At 44.3% G+C, this 15,928-nt stretch overlaps 1 protein-coding gene across 5 annotated transcripts in view; it reads right to left on the minus strand.

The window, feature by feature from the left end:
- Positions 1-15,928, minus strand: part of CLYBL (citramalyl-CoA lyase) — a 216,290-nt gene that overhangs the window by 177,382 nt on the left and 22,980 nt on the right. The window contains exon 1 of one of the 5 annotated variants that reach the window (XM_068164678.1): positions 3,477-3,659. The exons of the other annotated variants lie outside the window; for them this stretch is intronic. Coding sequence (XP_068020779.1) covers positions 3,477-3,523 — 47 coding nt within the window. The 5' untranslated portion in view covers positions 3,524-3,659. Of the gene's footprint in view, positions 1-3,476; positions 3,660-15,928 lie in introns of those variants that run through there. 5 annotated transcript variants of the gene reach the window in all.

The following is a 15,928-nucleotide window of genomic DNA, read 5'->3' on the forward strand; positions in this document are numbered from 1 at the left end:
AAGCCCTGCCCGCAGGTTTGGGGGTCGGTCCCTCTCCCGGCTTGCGTGGGGGCCTCGCCGGGGCCGAGAAGAAACCTCACCACCAATCCTTCCTCTGCTGGAGCAAGAACACTTGAACTGCCCTTCTTCTGTCTCAACAAAACTTTAGTTTGCTGATTGGGCACAAAACAAAAGAAAGACAGCGGGACGCGATTTATAAGGGGGCAGGGTAGGCTGACATGCTATTGTATTCCAGAGGTATCCACAAGCTGTTAATTCCATTTTAACATTGTTAATAAGACTGTTAACACATCTGACTTTGTTTAGAGACTTTGAACACATCAACAAACTAAAGAAAAACAAACAAACAAGCAAAAAAACCCCTCAACACTCCACCCCCCTCGCCAAAAGTAAAATATGATCTTTTCAAATAGCATCAGATGTCCAAACGTGACACTTCTGCCTGTCCGGATGTGGCCATGAGGAGGAGGAGGGACGGCAGGGAGGCTCAGGGACGTGCGTTCACGAATGCTTCATCCTTTTGTTAGACTATTTAGCTAATCACATTTTTCGAGGTTCAATTTAAATTACTTGTTTCTAACATCGCTGCTGTTTTGAGGAGAAAGAGTAAACCTGGATTCTCCCCTCTGCACACACCTTCTTTCCCTTGCTCGCACTCGCACGCAGGCAAATGTGCAGATTTAATCAGTGTGGAATGTTTTAAATGAATAATTGGGTCTGACAGATTTATTGCAGTTAATTTTGCAATAGAATGGAAAAATGTTTGGATCTCAGCCTTTAAAGTATTAGGAAAACAATTAATCCATCACATAACGGAAATTCCTGTATTACACCCTCATGTCCAATTAAATAATGTCAAGTAATCTTACACTGTAAAATGCTGAAAATTGAAGCTCGAAACATTGGGGGAATATGTTTTAATTTTTTTCAGGAGCCTTGAAACAAAACTCACATTAAATTAAAATCAGATGCTTCAATAAAAGCTTTTTTGGTTTGTTTTATATGGAGATTTCTAAAGGAATAATAAGAAAAGAAAAAAGAAAAGAAAAGAAAAGAAAAGAAAAGAAAAGAAAAGAAAAGAAAAGAAAAGAAAAGAAAAGAAAAGAAAAGAAAAGAAAAGAAAAGAAAAGAAAAGAAAAGAAAAGAAAAGAAAAGAAAAGAAAAGAAAAGAAAAGAAAAGAGAAAAGAAAAGAAAAGAGAAAAGAAAAGAAAAGAAAAGAAAAGGAAAGAAAAGGAAAGAAAATAAAATAAAAGAAAAATAGCCTTATTCAAAACCCACTGATTTCCCTTTTGCTTTCCAGCTTTTGCATCAAGAACACTGTATCTGCAAGACAATCTCAAAGCAAACCAAAAGTGTTAACGTGAAGTGTACAGCCATGGAGAAAATCTTTTAGAGAAGATAACTAGCATTTCTCTTTTTCAGCAGGCAGAGGGGCTGATTCTGGGGTACTTACTCAGGCACAACTCTCCGAGACATCATGCAGTGTTTTGCTTGAAAAACATTCCGTAGAATCAAGTCCCCAGTTTGGGAACAACTGACAGTAAACTTCTGGGACTGAAAATAAGCAGCATTCATTTGTCTTTGTTTACAGCCCAAAGCTGCTAATGCTGTAAAATTGCTTAATGTCACACTCCATCTCTTTTTTATTAAAGGTAAAAAACAACAACAAACCCCAAAATGCCTGCAAATCAAAGCTTTTCCAGAATAACAAAAACGCTGATTTACAAATGTCTTGCCTGCCCCTGAAATTTGAAACTTGGCAAATTCATCCCGTTCAACTGCTGTACAAAAGGTCCCTGAAGCGTGTTACAGTAGGGACCTGTGAGCTTCCCAAATACTTTGGCTCTTTCTAAACTAGGGAACATGGGGCTGAGGTTTCAGGACTCCCTCAACTACAGTGAAATGAAAGCAGTGACAGAATTTTAATACTCCAGATGTTTCACAGGAGTATACTGGGCTGCTTTTACGGAGGGACTGCCGACTGTCCTTCAGCAGGCGAGATAGGGAGTGCAGGGACAAAAAGAGATTGGAGCACATGTCACTAGAGAACGGCAAGGCGGGGGGGGTGGGGGGGGTGGGGGAGTGTGCGGGGAAGAGAAAAGAAAAATAAAGTTGGAGGCACTGAAGAAGGAGTAAATATAGAATTGTAAGGAAACTTTATTGCTCAGCAAGTCAACAGCAAAAATAACAAACTGAAATCTTAGGTCACATTTAAGAGCAAAAAATATTGCAATGCCTTGCTGGCACCTTTGTTAAGGCACCATCGGCATGGGTGGACAGATGAAAATGGGGATTGCATTGAATAAAAGAAGTCTAAGTCTTGGCCACCATCGTTCAAATTGGTTTTCCAATTACAATGCAGTGCTTATTTTGCTGGTTTCTTACAATCTTGACGTTCTGGATACTCACATTGCCACCCAACTATTTCTGTTGCCATAACAACATCAGAAATTTGGTCCTCAACATCCTTTCTAATAAAAATTTTGAAACTTGGGAGCTTTCAAGGGCAGGATGGTTTCTCAATTTAGGCAGCTCACACCTTTCTTACAAGGAGCCTATTTATTTCTGTTTCCCTAAAAAAATAATTTCCTAATTTGAAAATTATGTGTCTATCCCCACTCCTTCTTGACATTGGAAATAGGCCTGTTGCTATAAACAGGACATGGGATAGGATTCTCAAGAAATAAGAAATCTACATCAGCCAGGGGACCAGCTTCTAAGGCTTACAGAATTATTCTACATGCATCCCGGCATCAGAAATAACAAGCAAAGTTTCTCTATCTATCTATCTATCCACTGGATGCTTTTTGAGATCTTAAAAAACTAAATATACAACCAAAAGTTGGTTTGAAAGTGCAATAGTGTTGCATATTCTGTATGCAGTCACTTGGGAGATCCTTATCCCTCTTGCAAGGTGACTGGAGCTATCTTGGGGAGCTGCCCCTTGGCATGGCTAGTATGTTTTCCGTTTTCTCAGATCAGCTTAGACCGAGTGGAATAAAACAAAACCCCAACCAAGCCCTGTCTCTTTACCATTAAATAAATTGGATTCCTAGCACAAACTGCAAAACAATGGCCAAGAGGATGTGACTAACAAACGCTGAGGGAAGAGTCAAGCTGCCTTCTCTTTGCATATGCAGAGAAACAGAAGTCATAGGGGTTGGGGTCCCCCCCAATTTAACCTATCTGTGCATTTCAATAAGTTGAGAGAAACAATGCCCAGCATTCAAAAGTTGCAAATTACTGGGAATACACTGTGAAATGTGGATAGCCCACAACACTGGAAGATGTTTAGAAGTATTTATCTTTCAGTCTCTGGGGTTTGTTTTGTTAAGGAAAAGGAGAGGGAGAACTCATAATCCTACAGGAAAATAATCTTGGATGGAGAAGAAACTGTACCCATGAGATATACAAGAAAATTCACGGGGGAAAATGGTTCAAGTGTCTAGTTTTTTAACAGAACAAATATTTATACCCTTCTCGTGCGCTGGTCAAAGTCAAGCAAGGAGTTCTCTCGCTCATGTTCACTGATGATCCTCAGCCAAGTAAGTATTTCTTACCCTCGCTGCAGACGGCAGGCAGGTGTTTACACATCTACACACCAACATAAAGGGCAGTTAAGGGGAAAACTGAAACATGAGTCCGTCCGTCCGTCCGTCCGTCCCCCACCCCCCACCCCCTTTTTTTTTTCTTTATTTTTTCTTTTAATTTCTACAGTTGCTAAAGGACCGTAGTGGGAATTGCGCCACTTCCAAGCAGCCGGGTTTCAGCCTAAGGTGGAGGTAGCCAGCCGTGCTCAAGAAAAGGCACGGGAGGTGTGCTGAATCCTTCCCACGCAGAGAAAGAAAAACCTCGACAATCCTCTCGGTAAAACAAACACACAAACAAAATCCAAACCCCAAACCCTCGTCCATGCTTCACCAGTCTGTATGAAAATCTCTTATTGACACTACGTAGGGCGGGGGGCTTATAACCCTCGAGGTCAACAGCTCCCCCTCCGCTCGGGGCGGCGGGGCCCACACCACGCTAGGGGCGGCCGGGCCGGGAGGGAAAACTAGAGCCTCTAGTGACACCCACCGACCCCACGGCAAAACGCAGCTCAGAACACCCCTAACCCGATGGGCAGCGGCGGGCAGAGGGCAGGCAGGGATGCAGCAAAAGGTGAGGGCTGGGGCAGGCAGGGAAGTGGACAGGGATGCAGGCAAGGGCAGGCGAGGGGTGCCGGCAGGGATGTGGTCAGGGACAGGAAGAGGTGTGGATGGAGACAAACAGGGATTTGAGGCAGCAGCAGGTACCGGGTTGTGTGTGTGTGGTTCAGGCAGGGATGCAGGCAGCATGCAGGCAGAAGCAGAGAGGAATGTATGCAGGGTTGCGGGCAGGGATTCAGGCATGAGTGTGGGGCTGGCAGGGGTGCGGGCAGGGGGCAGGCAGGAAAGCCATCAGCTCAGCATTCCTGGCTGGCTTTAGATCTCTGACAATTGTTCCCCCTTCCCTCCCGGCGGGGCAAGGGGGAAGCAACCACTTCAAAGAGAAAACTTTCTGCATAAGGCTGGGACAAGAACTATTGTCCCTCCATTACCCAGCCTATTAATATTAGTAATATTCTAATACTATTTTTTTTTTTTGGTCAGCTTTCTAATGAAGCTGTTGTTAATCCTGGGAAAGGAGGAGACAGTTGGTGGTGAGGGAGGTGTACGCGCCGATAATTCCCTATCCAATTTGTTTTCCTCTAAAGAAAATGGAAAATATACCTGGCAACAGAATTGGCCGGCAGCATTGTGTCTGCACCCTCATGGGGCTCCGAGGGCAGCCAGGCTCTGGGGTGAGTCTCTTCAGCCCCAGGCCAACCCACAGCACCTTCTAGCACCTTCTGTCTGAGGATTTTCAAAGGGCTGTACAAACACTAATTAATTACCCTTGCTCCATACCCATACAAACGGGATCCATTTTACAGATGGGGAACTGCTTGCACAAGGAGCCCTTGCGAGTCACCCCTATCCATGTCTGAGACAGAAATTAAAATACTCATTTTTCTCGACTTTAAATACAAAATCCATTGATCACTTTACTGTTTCAGAGGATGGGGAGGGACAGGCTGATGGGGAAATTAATTCCCCATCTCCTTGCATTCAGCCTAGAGACGCACAAAACCTAACAGAGAGACGTAACAGGGCATTCTCTCACATTCGCACCCGTTTGCACAGTCTTTTAACCCTAAATGCTTTACACAGTCAAAACAACACCAAGAAATAATTAAAAATCATTGGGAGGAGAGAGGAACTAATTTGTAAAATCTGGGCACACTCATAGCTGTTCAACTGAGCCTCTAACCAGCTGAAGAGCCAGTTTGGTAGAGAGAAAGGAGAGGGATCTCCCTGGTGTTAGGAACTACAAAGGAAGAGACTCCAGCATCAATACAGGCCAGAGTGCAGGAGACAGAGACGGGAGACAAATACTGATAGGAATGGAGCGGGGGGAGTCATGGGGATAGATGGGGACCAGATTTTCCAGGGCAACTGAAGATGCAGACGGGCACCTGGCAGGATTTCAAAAGCAACTGAGCAAGATAGGTACCTAAATCCCACCGATTTCAATGGATGGGAGGATGTCTCTAACCTGCTTATGCTCTTTTGAAAATCCCATTAAGCACCAGCTGCATGCTTAGGAACCCAAACACATTTGAAAATTTATTGTAAGACTCCAGGATGGATAAATTTTTAAGAGTAAAGCACTGTTGTCTGATGTCAAGGATTAAAAATGGAGTCAGATTGCCTCCTTGTTCCAAAAGGAATCAAGTAGTTAAGAATGAAACAATGTTTCTTTGTATTAAAAAAAATTAATAATCTCGCACGTGCACATTTAGCCTTCCTCAGTTTCAGCTCCTCTCTCTGTCGGTTGTAATAAACCAACTGGACTGAGCAGGGATTTAAGGCAGAAAACAAATACCACTACCAGGGTCCTGACACAAGTGTCAGTGCTGGGACAGGGGACAGGTAGGTGCTGGGAGGGATAGGTAGGTGCTGGGAGGGATAGGTAGGTGCTGGGAGGGATAGGTAGGTGCTGGGCTATGCAGCAAGGCAGCAAAGTGTCTGGGGACATTGCTGGGATGGCAATGCAGCAAATGTGGGGAGGCAGGAGAGAACAGGCAGACACTGGAGAGCAGCTCTGCCGTCATGCTTAGATGCAACCGGGTGACATCCCTTCACTTTCAGGGGGTGCAATCAGGCAACTCTGGAAAGTATGTTATCATGACATAGCTGTATATTGCACATACACTGTTATGAATTACAGCATTAATGAGATACGGATTATTTTTACATCTGAATTGCCAGTGTGGATTTTCCTATAAGTTTTGATGGGTTTACTTATGTATTTTTAGAACACTGTTAAAATAGCATTGTTGAGAGAATGTCAGACTTCCCCACGAGTTCACTTTAAACATTTAGGTAGCAGCTGTCTCTTATCACCAGCAAACTTTAAAATCCAGAGTAAAAACCTCAACAATTGTGTAAAGACAGACTTTCTGAAAGGTTCTTCAACACCCCCCCCCCCCATTTCTAAAGCATTTTAACACCAACAGCTACACTGACACAGCAAAACCATTGTGTTTTGCACCACTTTTGTTTTGCTCCATACAGCTGTGTTTTCACAGATGCAAAACCATGTGTCTTTAGCAAAAGGTCTACTCTTCCCTTCAGATGTGAACGAAGATCAAAGGTTCAAACACAGAAATACAAGCTCCTTTTCCTTTTGGAACATGTTTTTACTTTTTTTGCGGTGGCTCTAAACCAGAATTTCCATCTGTTGTCCTTATGCAGTATACAGGTTAACCTTAACAGCCGGGTTTGCAATGCTGTTATCTCAACCAAGAAGCGCAGAGATGAATCACTCTTGCATGTAAGCTCTGAACATCTCACCAAGCAGCAGAAGCAGGGCTGCCTCAACCAGCCGTCATTTCATGGAGGTGATGATTGAAAGAGAGTTCCTTCCTTTGCAACAGAACATTAGGAAGTGCCTGAATATTATCTGACCATGGTCACATTTAAAATTCTCCAGCCTAATTTTACGTTGCAATAAACTGCTGTAATTCCTTTGGATGAAATGCCAGTGTTTCAATTTACAGCACGGAAGATTTAGGCCTATGCATTTATACCGTATCACTTGACATTTTGTCTCTGCTCTTTCATCAGGCTGGTTGGGAACAGCCAGGGTATTAATGTTTGCCTAGCTGGCTGTAAAAGTGCGGCAATCTTGATGGAGGTACTAAAGTGAATTGTTGCTATTTATATGACTAGTTTGGAACAATTTACCTATGGTTCACAATAAAGGCTCTACTAAAAGCAAAGTACTTGCAGCAGTTACCCCCTAGAAAATAGAAATTAAAGTGATGGAAGAAGCTTCTGGGACGAAGGAAGACATTAACAGTGCACGTATGTATTTTACAGGGTAGTTCGATCTACAAACATGTACAGGGCGGTAAGCTTTTATGTATCTACACGCTCATCATGTTGCAACGGCAGCAGAACACGCAGCGCGGGGCTGCATCTGGCGACGGGGCAGCTCCCGCGGGGTGAGCGCGGGGGGGTTCCCACGGCGTCCCGCGGCAGAGGCCAGGACTGCCTCCGTCCCCCGGGGCCCGCCGCGCCTGCAGGTGCGTGACGTCATCGCGCCTCGAGTTCGGAGAGGGTGCGCGAGCCAGGCACTCGCGCTGCCCGCGGCGGGCCACCCAGCCGGCACTCCCGCCCCGCCCCGCTCCGGCCCCGCCCGCGCGCCGCTCCGCCGGGGCAGCACTGCCATCTAGCGGCCGCCGCGCCCCGCGGTGCGGCGAGCGTAGGGCTGCGCCGGGCCTGCCTAGGCCGCGGCCGCTCAGGGCTTCGGCTAAGAATTCGCGCATCTGCCGCTGGCCGGCTTTGGGGGAAAGCCGCGACCAGCTTTCTGTGTGTGGAGCAGTCCTCTTCCTTCGTGGCTATTAAAGCGAGGAGGCTCGACGGGCTTTTACCTTCTCCTTGTTGAGCGCGGATCTGTTTGCCCCGTAGCCTGGCCGGAGGCCTCCCGGGTCTGCTCGTCCTTTCATTGTCCCGCACACTGTGGCCCCACTGAGGTCCCAACCTCTGCGGCTGCGATGCCCGTTGAAACGATGCCCCAGCTACCGCCGTACCCGCCGGGGGAATGGAACGGATCTGGATCGGCAACTTTGTGCTACAATCACCCCACTCCCCAGCTGGCTACATGGACGGATGGGCGGACAGACAAACGCTGTATTCCCACTAGCAAGCACCGCTGCCTGGAGAGAGGAAGAAGCAAAGCAGCACCCTGGCAAAGGGCTAAACCTATCCGGCATAGCCACGAGCGTATTGCATGGCCACCCCCATTTCTCAGTCTGGAAACCAACCACCTGTAAAAAAACAACTCTGAAGGTGCAGGTAGGGTGCTGGACAGGGCATGTACCCTGGTAGAAGCAAATCCACTATAGCTTGAGGAACTGGATTGGCCAGGAGAAGGAGCCACTGGTCAACTCTCACCCCCACACAGCTGTGCAGGTGTTTATAGCACTGCCATGCCCTGTTTCACACCGCTCCAGGTGTAGGGCGCATACACGAGCCAAAAGAAGGACTAGCATTGCTGCTGTGAGGAGGGAGGACACTGAGGTACGTGATGGCAGTTGTGGCCCCCTCTAGTCCCAGCAGCGCTCAGCCTGAGTGGCTCTGCACCGGCAGAAGAAGCCACAGCCGGCATTCCCCAGTTGTGTAGCTTTGCCCATACAACATGTGGGCCACCTCCTGAGTTGTGCTGGTGGAGGGTTGCTCGAGGCCCAGTGTCAGTGTGGGCAGGTAGGTTATTTGGCACCTACAACAGGCAAGGTAAAACCTCAGCCCCAGAGAAAGTGGTGGCTATGCCATGATTTCACCTGTTGCACAGAGACTCCACATGGGATGGAAATGTTGCAGAGTAAACAAGCCCTGAGACGCCATCCCAAGAAGCAGGGCTAGTGGGTGGCACAGCTTAGTAGCCGACGACCTCTGAGTACAAGGCAAAGGGCAGTTGTGGTATCACACCAGCCCACACCAGCTGTTCTTTGCAGGATGCCAAGACCAATTGGCAGCCCACTGGGATGGGATAATCATCAGCAGAGATGGTCCCTAGGTCCATTTAGGTAGGATTCCTACCAGAGAATATATTCCCAACTCCTCATCCCACAGCACACTTCCTCAGGAGCTGCCTGGCAAGCACAAATTTGCACATTTTATGGGCCTGCATTAAAGACACATAAGACTTCGGATTAAACTTGCTTGATACTTCAGTAAGTATTATATTCACTCTAGCAGCAGCAGGGTGCTTTTGGGCAGTCCCCAGAAGCATGCCATGCAAATTACACTCACTTTGACAAAAAAGCACAGTGATGCTGTTATTTGAAGAAACCAGCACAATCATTGGAAGAATAGCTCATCAGCAACTCTCCTTTGGAAGAAGCCTCCAATGGGCACAGTAGGATTTAATTTCTACTTTTTATTGTGAAAAAAATATAAACCCAACAGTTAATAAACTTTGGCATTGCCAAAGATAATTGCCAAGTAAGCTTTTGTCAAGTTCAGCCTTTCCTTGTTTCCTCTTTCCTAAGTCTCAAAATACGCAAGCATAAAGACGGTGCTGCAGTTCCAGAGCAGAACAAGAGAGGAAACAAGTGTATGCTGAAGAATCAGACAAACACCTGTATTTTTGGCATCAGATTATCAATTTGTTGTAGGTCCTTTTAAAAAGAATTTTGTACAAGTCAATATTTATCACTAATTAAAATTCTTACGTTTTCAGAAAAGAGAGTGCAGAAGGCACAATCTTTTCTTGTTCTGTGCAGCTCCAGCTGTGGTGACTTTTGCTCTTTACAGAAACAGATGAAGAATTCTGCATTGCACAGGGTGTATGAGGTCAGTATCATGTTCCCTCATGACCTCTACAAAAACCAGAAGGATAGAAACCTACTTCTTGCTGCTACAGAATTTCATCGCTACTTACTGCTGCTTACCAAGAACTGCCAAGAATACTGTGAAGCTGTTACTGACTAGAGCAGGTTGAAATGATTTTGTATTAATGGTTAACAAAACCCCCCCGAACTATCAAAGGTTTGACATTGCACTCTTTCAGTCAAAATTGGGAGGCAAAGCATATGGGCACAACCTGAGCAACCATATTCATTTTATTGGTCCTCTATTTTCACAAAGGCAAACTAGAAAAAGGAAGACTAAGTGGAAGAGAAAGTGAGGACAGAAAAAGAATGAAAAAGAGAAGAAAACAAAATGCTGTCTTCTTTACACAGAAGAAGCATCAAGAGAGAAAAAAAATAAATCCAAAACTCTGGATGTTTTGCTTTACATTTTTCAGCCAGGTCTAATGTCATCTGAACAGGATCTTAGTAGAGATGTACCACACCAGCCAATGGATGAATTTAGTCTTCATGAAGAATGTGGAAAGCCCTCTCATTTTTATTAAATTGATTATATATGTGTTTTCATTGACTGAGTACCCATGTTGGAAGAAAGCCTATGCAGTTCAGCTAGGCAGAGAAAAAGAAGAACATGAAATGCTTTCCAGTGAGCACTGTGCTGATCGGCAACCATAAAGCCTCTGCCAGCAGGACACCTACAGCTTTCGGTGATTAAAGGCGGCAGACAGATGTCCTCTTCTGAACCTAACCTGGGACGGCATCAACCTGGGGTGCTTGAGATCACAGACTAGATGCCATTACCTCCACAATTGTGGTGGTGGGAAGGGGTTGCATGAGTGCCCCCAGCCCTGCTCCAAGCACAATGAGCCCCATTAGCGTGTATTGAACTTCTCCGAGGCAGACCTACGGGAGCAATCCACTCTCCCGGAGTGGCAGTGAGATGGGAAACGATGCCATTTTCAACCAGCATGGCTGGCTCCAAAATGCACAGCTATGACCTAGCTACCAGCTGCTGGTAAGAGCAAACACACAGAGCTGTTTTGGGACATCAGTTCCAGCTAACAAGCTCAAGCTAAGCATTTCACTCCTACGCCATGCTTTCGCACAGCCCGGGCACAGTTTTGCTTACTTTCTCTGCAGTAATTAGGATTCAGCTGTGAATTCCCTTCCCTCGAACTGATTAATTTTCATTTCAGTACCAATTAGGAAAGGCTAAACTTTAGGGTTCGTACAAGGAAAACTGTTGCACAGCCTAGCACAAAAAGAAATTCTTCTATTTCAAACAGAAAGCTTTATTGCCTCTTTGTTGTGAGAGCAACCTAGATCGCAGGAGTGACAACTCGTCTTCACAAAGACAATAATGTGAGTGCCTGCTATCTGAACACAAAGTTGCAATTTAACACGATTAAACAGCCTTTTTGCTGTAGAAAGATGTAAACAATTGCTACAATCACAAGACCCGAGTTTTTCTGCAGTTGCAGATTTCCTGTGTTCTAATTTGCTAGTCCAATACTTCTGGTGTTCCAATAGCAGGGGGTCTGCATTAGGGATGTTGGTCTTTTTGTTAACAAAAACTCAAACCTCCACATTTAGTTGGCTCTGCACCTGAGCATTGGAAAGGGATGTCTGTCTATTTGCCTACAGCTTGGATTAGTTATTTTCTTCTACATTCTGGGATTTGCAGTCTAAGCAGACTGGAAAACCACCCATTTTTCTCTATGAACCCTGCAGAAAGTTTTGTTTCTCTATTAACACAGAAACTTCATTATCTACATTCAGTTTTCCTCACAGAAGTAGAATACCTACAATAGGATCATATTGTGGCCTATTACTACATTGTCAGGTACTTATTTTCAGTTGCACACAATACTGTTAACAGCAGGGCCAGGAACTCTGTGTTACATGTCTGAAGTTCTGGGACTTTCACAGTTGTAACAGGTAATTTCAAAGAGTGAGGTTGTTGTGCATATTGAAGTTATCAAGACCTTTCAAATTACTTCCAACATAGCAAGGAGGACAGGGAGTCTTTTGTAGTTTGCATATGTCTTTGTCATACTCATTAGAAATCACCCAAATTTACCCAAGTTAAAAGCCTCTGAAAATATGCAATTCAACGTAGGCAGGGATGATTTGTTCATTTAAGATGATAATAATCTACATGTTTTACTGTGCTCCTTCCACTTGAAGCCCTTGGTCATACCAGACTCTGTGTAACCTGTGCCCTCAAGGGAGCCCATTGCACAGTTCAGGTACAGACCCTGAACCTCTTGCCCCATGATACTGGCTACCAGCAGTTCTAGGAAACCATGGTAAGGTGGCATTTGGTTTACACATTCTGCAATACCTTCCCCAAAATGCTGAGTCCTAAAAGGAAAGCTAATCCTGGTATGGTAAGGGAGCTGAAGTAAACGAGAAGCCTCAGGAGAATGGAACTGAAATAATGTGCTGAGGAAGAGAAAGGACAAGACAGAGCTGCGTCAGTAAGTATCACATCAGCTGCAATGGCCTTTGATTCAGCTGGGCACCTTTAGTTGCAGAGATTTCTGCCCCCCCCCCCCAAAAAAAAGGCCCAACAACCAACCAAAAACCCCAAAACAACAACAAACCAAATATTTAAAAGTATCATATGTACTACAAAGTATAATTCAATTGTTAGACAAGAAGGCAGTGGAACTTTGTCAGGCTGTGGCTCCTGCAACGTTCATAGTCTGCGGTAGAAAGGAGCCCTAAGGGCACTACAATCCCCATTTCCCTTCCATTCTCTACAGTCCAGATTTTTGACACCCTTATCCTATGGGGGCAAGGCTTCTGCCTGCCTGCCTCAACCCTTTGCTGAGGAAGGAGCACAGCCCCCTCCTTCCCCACAGACAGCATGGGCCACCAACCCTGTGCTGGAAGCAGAGGTGGCAAGGCCAGGCCACACTAAGCCAGGCATAATGCCTGCACAGATGACACCAACACTGTAACAGCACCCATTACCTTAGTGCCATATTAATAAATGCAATTTTGCAGTACTACCTGCATGTTGCCCACTGTAGCTCAGTGCTCTCCAGCTCCCAAGCCACACTGACAAAGCACGTGGGATTTGGTAACCCTTCAGGCTAAAACATCCTCTTACAGATCTGCAAAAACCATACGAAAATACTACCACGGACAGGCAAACTAACAGAAAGTTATGAAGCAGCCAAGCTGACATTTCTATGCAATCCAGATTCAGCCCTCAGAACACACAGCTGCTGAAACTGTCTTCAATAGCATATTTTTACAGAGATGTTATATAGGACAGAGCTGAATCAACACTGGATAGGAAAATTGTCTGTATGAACCCAAGATAATTTTTGCTTATTTGCCTGTGTGTTTATTATGAGGTTTGGGGTTTTTTTAAGGTCTTACCCTTACGTGGGGACACAATGCAGAAGTGGTGCTAGTTGGAATGCAGTGATACATTCATTGGATCTGAGGGAGGGAGATGATACAACCAAGCCCAAGCATGACCTTTGAGGCCAGTCTATGAAGGCTCATCTAAAAACTACTTCCTTACAATACAAACAATTAATACCAATTACTTGGATAGCTAACTGGAGCAAGGACAGGAATTGGGTCTGCCCTCTGCCAAGTGAATGCCTCTGCCTTTTCATCTAGAAAGTCATAGTTTAACCCATTACTAGTTAAAGTTTTGGAAATATAGGCTTGAATCATCTCAAAAATACAGATGAACTGATGCCATTGCTTCCTATCACAGAGCAGTTTCTAAAGTAAGAGGACATTTTTATCAGCATTTTTGTTTCTGCACTTTTCTGGAAGACTGCTACTTAACTAAATCAAATATCAAAATGTGCTTGGAAATAAAAGCTTAGATAAGCAAGTCTAATGAAGGGCTAAGAGCTCTGAATCTCGAGTGGAAGAAAGCACTTTCTTGAAATCCACAGTGTGAACATAAAATCTATGAATAAGCTGTGATATAAGGAACAGTATTCTGTAGTATTGCTCCTCAGGTGTAGTGAGGTTGCAGCCATAATTCTCTGCAGGTCTCTTCAGAAGTTTCTACTTGGCACATTCAAAACTAGAAGAGTGCAGATGAAGATTTTCATGTCCCAAAATTGTGGTTGTGTTTTTTGTTGTTTTTGTGTGTGTGTGTGTTTTTTTTTTCCCTTCCCTTTTTCCTCCCCCCCCCGAAAGCTATTAGTGCAATAAACAGTATTAGTGCTTCCTGCAAGCTGCTCTCACTAGTTCTTCTAGTAACAATGGCGAAAATCTATTTACCTAATCTAGTGCTACTTTTCTGCTCTGATGGCAAGATGCCTCAAAATTGAATGCTGAAATACAGATCCCTACCTCCTTAACTGGAAGCTGAACAAGTGAACACCCAAATTTATCGGACATTCATGACTCATCTCCCTATGCCTGAGCTCCCTATTTGTAAAACAGTAGTAATACCAGCCCTTTTCATCACGAGGGTTTTCTGAAGATAAATTAATTAATGCTTGTTAAGCATTCAGATATTTATAGCAATAAGTGCCATAGAAAAGCTCATGAGGAAATTAACAATTCTGTCTTCACAGCAGGGTTTCAGTAGTGTGCAGTAAATAAGGCCTAGGGCTACACATTGAAAAATTAGGAGAAAACAAAATATTGAATAACTGCTCATTAACTCAGCATTGTCCATCCTGTTCACTGAGGCAGGGGTCCTGTAGAAAACCTCATATATGATCTTGTAATTAAACACTACCACGCAAACATGTAAGGAGGCTGAACTTCAAATGCATTGGCTACCTTAATTCTGACATTTCCTAACTCCCAAATATTTTACTTTCCAGGCTTAATGAGGCTGTCTTGATCTGTTGCATGTCTTTGCAGCCTTCCCTTATGAGAAAAGGCTTCTAAGAACGTAGGATGCAGGGAGATACAGAGGCTGGATAAATGCCAGCATCATAAAAGAAAATAAGGTTAATAATAACAATGTTATAAAAAGAGAAGTTCAGCAAAATTTTGCTCCAGTCTTTTAACAGGCAAGAAAATATCAGTGAATCAATTTGCATCTCATGGCAATAATATGGAGAGGGACTTTTTACAAGGGCATGTAGCGATAGGACAAGGGGTAACCGTTTTAAACTGAAAGGTGGTAGACAAATTAAAGGAAGAAGTTCTTCACTGTCAGGGTGGTGAGACACCACAACACCTTGCTCAAATAGCTTGTGGATACCCCATCCCTGGAAGTGTTCAAGGCCATGGTGGATAGGGCTTAAAGCAACCCAATCCAGTGAAGTGGCCCTGACAATGGCAGGGGGTTGGAACTTAATGATCTTTAAGGTCCCTACCAAGACAAACCATTCTATGATTCTATGAATATGAAACCAATGGGAATTTCCAGATAAAACGGGGTCAAAGTGAGTATTTACTCGCTTAAACAGATTTGGTCGTCAACAAGAACAATGCAGCCTTCCATGCAGTTGCACCCTTCATCCCAACATCTGGATGTGAAAGCTGCAAATCAAGTACCTTCAAAAACACTAGGTGTAAAAATCAAGTTGGTTGATGTTTACAACCACCAAAAGTATCTGGAGGTTAACAATTCCTTATCTACAAAATTACATAGAAAAGGAGAGTGGAACATTAAGGATGTGTTAAAAGTGGAGCAGGAACACTTGCCTTGACAAGTGTGCTTTTGTGCAGTAGGAAGAGGACAGTACAAAATGGGCTTCCGGGAAGTATCCTTCCACACAGAGAGATAGTCTCAGAGAGGGCAATTTGTGAGGATGTACAAAAGCAAAGATACCTGTCTGTTAGACAGAGATCACTGAGTCATAGCTGTGAACATCCAATGTGGCAACGGATTTATATGTGACAGTGCCACAGATAAGATAAAAAAGAATTTTTAAAATAAATTGAATATATACCCTGAAAAAAGTGAGGGCATACCATCACAAATGTCCATTCACCTATTGGGAAAGACTTTAATATTTTTGTCAATTATTTAATACTTAATT

The sequence above is a fragment of the Melanerpes formicivorus genome, unplaced genomic scaffold, assembly GCF_026170545.1.
Source record: "Melanerpes formicivorus ecotype bairdi unplaced genomic scaffold, bMelFor1.0.p_v2 SCAF_1, whole genome shotgun sequence".
Lineage (NCBI taxonomy): Eukaryota > Metazoa > Chordata > Aves > Piciformes > Picidae > Melanerpes > Melanerpes formicivorus.